An 11242-nucleotide genomic window follows, 5' to 3' on the forward strand; every position below is an offset into this window, starting at 1 on the left:
TGTTAACAGAAGTCAATATAAAATAACCTCTATGCATAATTTCAAAAAAAAAAAAAAACCTCTATGCATAATATAATTTTTACTAATCCCAATATTACATTGATATAACTATTACATATATTTTTATCTAAATTAGACGTGTTTTGATTGTTAGTGGTACGCATGATTTAGAAAAATATATGATTGGCCGATTAATCAACTCGAAGATTTCTTCTCGATCTGATTTTTAAAATCCGATTAATCACTATAATTTTTTTTTAAGGATAGATTATATAATAAATTTAACTAGTGTACCAATTTTTTTATAATATTATAAAATATTTGATTTGTAATTGAGTTATCTTTTTTGATTAATCTCGATTATCCGACTGATCAATAATCAGCACCCGGATCAAATCCCATTTCTCGATTTTCAGAATCATGATGATATAGTTCTATTATAGAAATACATGGTTGTAATTTGTTTTGTCTGTTAACCAAAATTTCTTAAACCCGGAACTAGTGCCAGTTCCTCTCAGGACAAAAAGTGAGGTTTATAAAGGTATCCGAGGCAGAAAATGTGTGTCTGTACTGTGTTAATAATAGACGTCAGATATTCCTTCCGTTTCTTTAAACTTATCTCGTTTAAAATGTCGAGACTGTTCATAACATATACAAATGATTAATTTACGTCGAATCTATAAAATCAAATATAATCATGAGTATGACTGATCTTGTTAGATTCATATTTATGAGTATTTTAATACAATATATTTTTTATATTTAATATTAATATGAAATAAAAGATTTATTAACAATGAAAAATATGTGTTGACAAATATGTAAGGCAAATGAGAAAAGTAATGGAAACCGAGGATTTGACTGAGGCCTAGATTTTAGACGAGCAGTCCTTTATTTTCACAATTTACACACTCCCTTCCACTCTAAAAATCTTCTTCTCGACACTTGTTCGGATACTACTTCCAAGTTACCATGTCATTTGGTTAGGTTAATAATTTACATAATCTGATTCAATCCAATCGATTTGGGTTGGTAAAAAAACAAATTTAATTATTTTTCGGTTTCAAACTGTTCAGTTTACTTGATCGAGATAATAGATGGGTCAGGTCGATTCTACGAGTTAATCAGTTTTTTGTTCCCGGCAATCCTCGAGTTCGATTCTCATTCATTTTCGGGAGAACCGATGCTTATTTCGCAAGACATACAAGTACATTTGCCTGAAGAAAAAAAATTAAAAAAAGGCAGAAGAAAGCAGGACCATTATAGCAAAAAAAGTCTAGATCATAATTCATAGCCAGCCAGCCATGCATTATCACTAGATTTCCCCCCATAACCCCACCTACATTCAACACACACTATCAATCTTTCTATCTATCTATCACCAACGTCTACATGCAATGCCAAGACCACCCCCAAATTTCAACACTCCTCTGCCTTTTCAGATCTGCAACTTATTGCCAAGACCCATTTTTGTAGCCATAAAAAAACAGTTGTGCTCAGTAGTTGAACATCAACATCTACATATGCAAACATATGAGTTTACTAGAGCTGCATGCTTATTAATTGCATCAACAACTCAAGCCACACTATTGATGACAACTACTAATACAATTTGGCTCTCTTTCAGACTCAAATTTCTCTGATCACACGCCTAGTCAGAATCCAAGCCATTTATATCAGTTTGCATCAGGTAGAAAGTAAAAAAGCAGAAGCATTGTCATGGAAAAAATATACAGAAGTACAAAATTTCGGTAAGTCTTTTTTTATTATTATAGAATAGCGATAAAGATAGACTAAGAAAATATTCATCCTTCTTCCATAACCCAATACCCCACCAGACAAACTAATTTCCCTCATGGCTAAACCAATGTAAAATTGTATACATATTCTTCATATTTATGGTACATGTACATGTCCTCAAGAAACTGCGCTGCAGCCTGCTACCTGCCTCCGTCCGGATTATATCAATTGTACAAATCTATCATACTTCCCCCGAGATAAACATCAATATACAACAAGGGCTGCCAACTCCAAAGCAGGAGAAAATGGGAAGGAGAACCACAGAGAACGGTGAGAAACGAATGAACAAATAGGGACTGGAAAGGTTAACTAAGCTAATTCTCTGTAATGAACTAAGATTGACTGATTTTATGTAGTTGCTCCGACTATGTCATGGCTAAACTTTGTGTATGTGTGTGCGACTCATGGATGAGGGAGAAAGGAGGATATGTATCGGGGGTCACCTATTATGTTTGGAGGTTTATAAAAGCTACAGGTGATGCAAGTAGATGAGGCACATACAAAGTACTGTTTAATTCTAGGAACTGTAATGCCTCACAGAAGACTCCAACACCTCTGGACTTGGGCAGATCATTTCTTTTAAGCGGCTTCCGTTTTTGTAAATTTTGAATGTTGGAACGAGTTTCACATTCTCAGCATTAGCAATCCCAGGGCTGTCTCGGACATCAACCTATATATTACAAAACATGTCAGTGCTGATCATCTTTAAATCTCTACTTTATTTCAAAAAAATTGAAAAAGTTTTAGCTGTTAAGCTAGTTTCATATTCAGCCATTACAAATTAAAAACACAACAGACCACTTGCACTACCATTCTACAAAAAATCAGACTACATGTAACAATCCTGGCAAATTTAAGGTAACCTTCAAGTCAAAAAAGACACAAAGGTACAGACATAAACAGAAGGATCTGCGCCTTTTACCTTGAGAAAATTTATAGATGGATATCGGCTGCACAGAGTATCCACGAAGGGAGATATCTGGTTGCATTGGAGGTCTGACGCCGATTTGAAGTGAACAACAGAAGCACCTGGAGATACATGATCCAAACTTCAGTACAAGATAACAGGAGGAAAAAAAAGCAATTCATAGAAAAACATAAAGACAAGAGAGACATACTAGGAGAAGATATTGCAGCTCTGAACTGCTCGAGACCTGATACCAATTCAACATCTCCACCGAACTTCATATTATGAACATCTTCTCCGCGGGATTTCCTAAGCCCGACCTGGGCATGAAATAAAGCCTCGGCAACATCATTATCATTTGGGAGTTCTTTCCTCAGAACTTCGTAATCTCTAACAGCTTCAACCCATCGTTCCAGCTGCAATCACAACGTTTACACAAAGATTTACAACCAATGAGGTAATTCAATCATGCATACAAATTCGTTGAAGGAGCTTAAAGATAAAACATAGCTGAAAAAGAAACACTACCTTGCTGTTTGAGGCAGCCCTTCTAAGTAGCGCTTTTGTATAATTTGGCAGTATATTAAGAGCTTGGTTGCAATCATCGATAGATCGTTCCCATTGACCAAGTTTATACCAACAAGCAGCTCTGTTACAATAAAGAACTGAGCTGGAAGGATTAAGCCTTAACCCTTCCCCATAAGCTGCAGAAGCTTCTGTAAATCTTTCAGATTTGAAGAGATCATTTCCACGAGCACGAGCTCTTGCCACTGCCCTGACATTGCTCAGCAAAGCTGAAACCTCAGCACTTAGGGTATCTATTTGTGCAGCTTTCTCAGCAGATGTAACAGCACTATCAAACCTGCAAATAATCATCATCGATTATCATTCTTTGTTTGCCCTTTGATTCTATCTTTTTGAAGAATGTCAACGAATTAAAACTTACCTTCCCATAGACATCTCAATCTGAGAACGGACTAGAAGGATATAGGCTTCAGAAAGCATGCCAAGAAACTTGTTCTGTGAGCAGGACAGTGAAGAAGTTCCAACTCTAGGAATGTTCGAAATGCATAATTCTGCATCAGCATATTGCCGAAGCTTTAAGAGTGCCTCTGCTTTACAGGCAAATAGCTGTCAATTTGATTATACCAAGTTCAGTCAAGTTATTTCTACATTAAATAAACGACAATAGATATTGAAGTGTATTTTGGGGGTTTCATTACCTGAGGTGAAGCATCAGCTCCCGAAGCAACTGCGGCATCAGCCTCCCTTAAAACAACTTTCCAGTCCCCAATCCTCCGGGCACTGGTACACTTGCTCAAATGCTTCTCTACAGCATGCAACTTCTGCAGTTCAATAGGATCAGGTTGGATCCCTGTAAAACATATGTGCCTCCTAGCATTGTCAACCTGTCCTAAACTGTAATAATAAAATGAATTAGGGAGATAAAACAGCAGTATCCTACATTGAGGACACAAAAATATAACCAAAACCTAATAACCACATTCACGTTACATTGAAATGTGCTTAATGACATCACCTGATCTAGATAAGAGGATAATCAAATCTTCTAAAGAAGACGAAAACAGAATATATTCAACCGAATGAAATAAGAAAAGACGAAAATTTACCATAACAAACCACATTTTTAATAATTGCAAGAGAATCAGCAAATTGATCAATGCAGAATCAATGCATTCAAATAAATTATACAACATCGCATAAGAAGCAGACGAAATTGCTGTAACAAACTCCAGACAATTATTAGACAATCAATAAGCCAATCAATAATTTGACTAATGCACCAATACTAACTCAATTCAAACAATACATGCCACAACTTAAATTAAAATGCTGAAAGATTAAACCTTTTCCACTCACCAAAGATACAGAGACCCTAATCGATAATGTGCTCGAACATATCCAGGATCCAACCTCAAAACCTCTTCACATTCCCTCACTGCCATTCCCAACCGCTTTAAACCGATCAATGCAGCTGCTTTGTTGTAATGATAAGCAGCATTCTCAGGGGAAATAGCAATTGCCCTATCATAGTAACTCAATGCCTCGGAAAAATGTCCCCTTTTATACTCCTCATTCCCCAACCGCTTCATCTCCTCCCCGTCAACACCACCACTCATTACACCCTTCCCTGCCAATACTCCGGCCCGCGAGTTCCCAGCAACACCAGAACTACCACCAGCATCAAATTTCACACTCCCACCGCCACGCATTATGCTTCCATGACCATAGTGCCCTCTCCCAGTCCCCAAAACATCTGGCCTCGAGCTCCGCGGCGCCGACACATCAGCCTTCAAGATTTTCCCCGAAGGGCAAATATTCCCTGCCGGCAAAACATTAGCCGGCGGCGAACTCACCGACCCCCCGCCGGAGTATATCAGTTGGGACCCACCAGACTCCGACCCCCGGGTCACCGGCTGCTTCTTGACCCGCCCCGAATATGTCGGCGAGTTATGACCCGACCCGGATAACTCGCCGGAATTTGTAGTATTAGCAGCTGTACTGCCGGAAGCAGACTTTTTAGCAACTGGGTTCTGATCATTCCGACCCGAAAAGGATCCGGATGAGCTAGAGCTACTACTACTGCTTCTACTACTAGTAGCCACTTGTACATTGGGCCTCAACGGAGACACCGGCGAGCCCGAGCCCAAGCCCAGATCTATTTCTCTAAAATCAGGCTTATTAACATCACCATTATCATTATCATCTCTCTTTTGATCATATCTTAAAGACCTTTTCAATCGATCCGCCAGTGTATCCGCCCCTGAATGTGACATTTTGTGTATTTGTATGTATAATTATATATAATCTCCCTTCTTCCCTCACCAAACTCACACACATACATATATCTTATAGCCTGTGAATTTGAGAGAGAACAGAGAGAGATAGAGAGAGAGTAGGGAGAGAGATGGGATAGATGGGGATCTCGTGAATTTAAAGAAAGGGTTGAAGAAAAGAATGAATTTTTATTATAATTAATTTTCTTGGTAGAGATTTTCTAGAGAGAGAAGGTGAGGGTTTTACAGAGAGAGATGATGAGAGAGAGAGAGAGGAGTTAGTAGGAGGAAGATGAGGCTGAAAGAAATGAAAGGATGAAACTTTTATTTAATGCCCTCCTTTTTTTATTACATTTTTTATAAATACACACCTCTTTTTTCTAGTAAATTGTAATTATTAATTTCAAAATGATTCTGAAAAAACATATTTTATTCTTTTTGGTGATTTTGTATTTCTTCTGAAGTATTACATAATATCTATGCATGATATGTTTTTATTGTTTTCTTTGTGGTTAATCATTACAGTAAAATTTATATTTATGATTTTTCAGTTTTATAGGCATGATTGGTGAGTAATTATAAAATTTAACCATAAATGGGGAATTTAAAACACGATTTGAATTGACAGTTGCTATTGATTGCGTTCACGTGCTAATCTCAAGAATCTGCTCTTTCAACTGTTTGACTTTTTTGTGACTTTGATATCGAATTCTCGAATTTTAGAAAATACCAAGTTATTCGTGCGTATTAATTAGGCGTGTCACGAATAATCATGTTTAAATTTGATAATTTCACACCTGACGTTGATTTCATTTTATTACTAATATTTTTATCTTAATTTATTACATGTTTAAAATACGAATAAAATTATACGAGATAGTTTCATAAATTATTTTCTAAAATTTTTTACGATAATCAAATGACTGCTTACTTCATATATATTTATGTCGGTTTTTTCCATATTCTAAAGTAAAATTTAATTGAAGTGGAATTTGTTATGAGTCAAAAATTACTTCGTCAACATAAACTCTTAAAATAAGATATATTTATAAAAATAATGTTTATTGATATGTTTTGAGATGTTGATCATGTTAGACGAATTTGGATTTTATTTCGGGATAGTTTTTGTTTTCAATAAATCTATCCATATTGTCCGTTTTTTATACGTGTCTATAATTATAGCCATATGTAAAATTTGTATGCTTTAGCGGAATTTCCGTATCGATGAGGTTAGGATTGTTGGAGATATTGATTTGGTAAAAAAAAACGTATAATTTAATATAATATCTACAAATTTAAGTGGCGAGCTTTCCGAAATCCAGTAATAAATTGTATATTTGTTTCTTTAGCTGGATTCCTGTATTGATGAGATTACAATTGCTCGAGATGTTGTTTTTTATAAAAAAAAACGTATAATTTAACATAATATCTGCAAATGTAAGTAGCAAGTTTTCTTGAAAATCCAAACATATATTATGTATTCTTATACGTAACTATGCGGAATTTCTATATTAATACGTTATGGGATTTAGTTCAAGATAGTCCGTATTTTTAATAATAAGTATAATACTTAATAATAGTTGCATATTTTACCGGGATCTCTGCATCGATAAAATCAAAATTGTTTGCTGGAGATATTGATATTGTAAAAATATAAAATTTAATATTATATCAGCAATTTTTTTGAAAGTTGGTACGTTAAAACTGCAAGATTCTTAAGAAATTGAAACTAAGATTCAATGTTCGGTACGTTAAATCTGCATAATTTGCATTCTTTACCGGGATCTCTGCATCGATAAGATTAAAATTGTTTGCTTGAGATATTGATATTGTAAAAATATTAAATTTAGTACTATATCTGCAATTTTTTTGAAATTTAGTACGTTAAAACTGCAGGATTCTTAAGAAGTTGAAATTAAGATTCAATGTCCGGTACGCTAAATCTGCAGGATTTTTAAGAGTCTGATATAGTGATAAAGATTTATATGAAATTGCAATTACAGTGGATATGGTTGTGATGGCATGACTTATATCAATTTCAACAAATAGCTTGATTGCGTCTCCATAAATACTAAATTAATCAATATGGTTCATTTTATATTTGTCCGACTCGCTTGTTTTTTTAAATACTGTATGACTTTTCACCAATGAATTAATTTTTTTATTTTCAAAATTAAATAAATATTTTTTATACACGTATGAATAAGAATTCTCAAACATATACATGCTGAATTTGTTGCTTTAACTTAGGGAGAAGGCAATGAATAAAATGATAAAGACAGTGGATGACATATGCTCCTCCAAACGGAAGAGCTTAAAAATAGTCATCTTTTTTGCTAAAATGCCTTAACATGTGGCACCTTTGCACTTTCTCTAGAACCCACATATTTTTAGCACTTATCATTTCCCCACCTCTCACAAGCTTTCTTTCTTTTTTTTTTTTTTTTATCAAAAACGATTTTTCATAATAAAATATATATTCATCTGCCACTTTGTAAATTGCTCTACCCCGGTCATCTATATATCTATCTGGTTCTCATTCTATGAACACTTGAGCTGCCTCGGGGTCTTCACCGTCTGACGTGGCTTCACATAAGGCTACGATAGTGTATACAAAACGGATGGTAGTGGCAGCTGTGTGAATGTAGAATTTACAAAGGGTAAAAGTGTAAAATGGGCGAGAGAAAATTGATCCAAGTGTCACATAGACAACGCCAGCTGGAGTCTCTATCAAAAAATTACTAAACGGAGTACATGACGGAGAATGTAACGGTTCTTTTGTCTATGCATCGTTGTGGCTTTGCTACTCTTCGTTCTAGCCTTTTAAATATAGAAATGCTCCTGGCTTGCAATTTGCATTGCTCCAAAAATTTGTTGATTTTATAAACTCGTTGAATTGATTAATTTTTTTATTATTTGATTAGCTATTTTAATTAATCTTTGATTAGTTTGTGTTGTGTATTTTTATCGATTTAATGTGATTCCCGATTTTCACAACACTAATAATTTATTATAAATTATAAACGAAGTTATAATTTGTTTTAAATTTGAGTTTTATTAAGATGTGAATTTGCAATAATCATTTTGTCTAATATGTAATTTATTTTTCAATATGACATTTAGTTTTTCTTACGTAAATTATTATTAAGACATTGTGTTTTTCAAGTTAATTAAATTAATATAACAGGTGTTATCGAATAATATAGTTTTCGACGAATTTTATAATTATTTGCAACCTATTTTTTTCCGGGTTCTATCACTCTATGTGCTTATAGTTTTGGTTTCACGATTCTATGTGCTTATAATTTCGTCATAAAACAGCTATATATTTCTATTTTCATGGATAAATATAATCGAATCCGAAACGGAATATGCACATAGAAAGGCAAGTCGTGTTACCGTAACGGGACGGAAAACGATGGCGACAGTAGAGGAATTAAGGCATTGTCATGTGGAATGATGAGTTTTTGTAAACATACAATTATGGAGCTCTACATCTCTATCTTGCCAGCTCAGCATTCTGGTGTCACGGGCCCACCCCATGCAAACGTGCTCACATGCCACGTGTTCAAAAGACATGGACTATATTAATATAGGCAAGGCATAGGGGACCTGTCTTGACTTTCAGATTACATTTAGAAAGGCAGCTAAACATGGGCTTTCATAATGCTGTGGCATTAAAATAGACACGTGGAGAGTCACTCAAGTGGTGAATTTGGGTGCCGGGTCAATTGGGTTTCAGGCCCAACATGTGATGGTGTGGCCTGTGGGTCTAGCCTCAAGGTCCAGAGGTGATAGGCCATGATAAGCATTACACACAGCCTTTACAAACCCGCAAGTTTTTTTAGCCCCTCATTTTTCTTTTTTGTCATTTACAAGCTAATTTCTAAAACGCTAAAAAGAAGATTTTTTATTGATAGGGGACTATCATATGTATACTTAAAATAAATTCGATAACGGCTTATTAGACAGTTTAATTCGAATTAATTAATTCAAAATGACTAATTCAGATAACTAGTCGAACTATCTAATTTATCTATTAATATATAACCTCTAAATTATAAAAATAAACCTTAATTTCGAGGAGAAAGTAAAATGCATTGATATAAGTAAATCGGAACAAGTTTAATATTGTATTTTGCCCAATAATATTATGATAAAGAAGCTATAAAATATATCATCTATAGTAATTTATAAGATTTCAAATTTCACAACAATATTTTAATAATTTATCAAATATACATAATTTCATATAATCAGAATGAGTGTTAGTCACTCCTTCTAGGATGTAATTTGGTTCGAATAAGATATTTCAGATATCAGTCTTTTAACAACGTCTGAAAAGCCACCGATACATAGTAGTATTGGGAGAGAAGTTCGATACATATTTTAAGAATCTTTACGGTTTCACAAATTATTTTGAAAATAATTTTTTCTAAGTAGAAATTAAATTTATATTTACATTCAGAAAATAAATTAAAAAATTATAATATATTTGATCAAAAAAAATTATAAATATATAAAAGTTAAAATACATAAAACTTAAAATACATACTCCCTCCGTCCCTCTGGGATCTATACATTTGTGTTGAGCACGGAAACTAAGAAAAGTGTATAAAATATTGTAAAGTAAAGTAAGAAAGAGAAAAAGAAATAGGTAAATTGGTGGGACCCATTAGTATTTAAATGATAGATTTGGAAAAGTAGATAAAGTTAGTGGGTGAGTGAGATTTTTATATTATAAAAGTTTGTTATTTTGGGAAAGTTTTGAAATGTATAGAATTGAATGGGACATCCCGAAAAAGAAAGTGTATACAATTCAAAGGGACAGAGGGAGTACTAAATAATGCACAAAACCTTTTACACGCCAATGGGACTGAGTATATTTATATACTCATCTAACCGATTCTGGCGTGCAACACAGGTAACGTAAGGCTAAGAAGATGGGGTGGTGATTAGTGAGCCTAGTAGAATCACTAACATTCTGCTCACCCAATAATAGCAACATAATTAAACAACACTTAAATCCATGTCACAAAATAAGCAACATTATCTATCAGAGCATGTTATAATCAAGCACTACTCCAGACAAGACATCTGCCTTTAATTAGCACCTAATTTAATTTAATACATCCCCATCAATATCACATTATATAATGTGTCTATACCTAACTAGAGCATCTAGATTGGAAATGCATGTACTTTTTGAAACTAATTACTACTCAGTTCATAATAATTGAGTGATTAAGACTAAAGAGCTATGAGGCTTGTATTCAAAGTTATTTTGACATATTGCTTCTTGAGTAGTGGAATATCACTGTTTTTTGCTTCCTTCTTAAGCCGGCTATGTTCTACTTGCTTATACATTCTTAATTATTGTCATTAATTTCTTGAATCCATGTTGTATGCTGTTAAATTTAATTTAGATATCTTCCATACTCATCCACTAATTGATGCAATAAAAATAATTTGTTTATCGAAAGACATGTGCAAGAATATAATATGATCACGTTAAACTCTCTGATTAGTATCTTCAATTTTTAGAAGAATTGATTACTTGACATAATATCATGATCAGTTGTGTCAAAAAAGTGATCGTTTGGAATTCATTTTTAGAAATTAGTCATTTAACAAGACCGATCGAGATTGAAAAATTGATTTTTCTGCTATAAAAGAGACATGTTAGAATATAATTCCCCTATCAATATCTCGATATTTTAAATTTGAAATAATATCA

The 11242-nt window shown here is 33.8% G+C and overlaps 1 protein-coding gene across 1 annotated transcript; it reads right to left on the bottom strand.

Moving 5' to 3' along the window:
* Nucleotides 1-1739: 1739 nt before the first annotated feature.
* LOC108219148 (TPR repeat-containing thioredoxin TTL1) lies at nt 1740-5805 on the bottom strand. The gene is made up of 7 exons (XM_017392440.2): nt 4589-5805; nt 3931-4126; nt 3654-3838; nt 3236-3569; nt 2919-3123; nt 2723-2829; nt 1740-2470 (listed from the first exon to the last, which is right to left on the bottom strand). The coding sequence occupies exons 1-7, from the start codon at nt 5503-5505 to the stop codon at nt 2318-2320; spliced, it is 2097 nt and encodes a 698-aa protein (XP_017247929.1). The 5' UTR covers nt 5506-5805; the 3' UTR covers nt 1740-2317.
* Between the last annotated feature and the right edge of the window lie 5437 nt (nt 5806-11242).

This window comes from Daucus carota, chromosome 4 (assembly GCF_001625215.2).
Source record: "Daucus carota subsp. sativus chromosome 4, DH1 v3.0, whole genome shotgun sequence".
NCBI lineage: Eukaryota > Viridiplantae > Streptophyta > Magnoliopsida > Apiales > Apiaceae > Daucus > Daucus carota.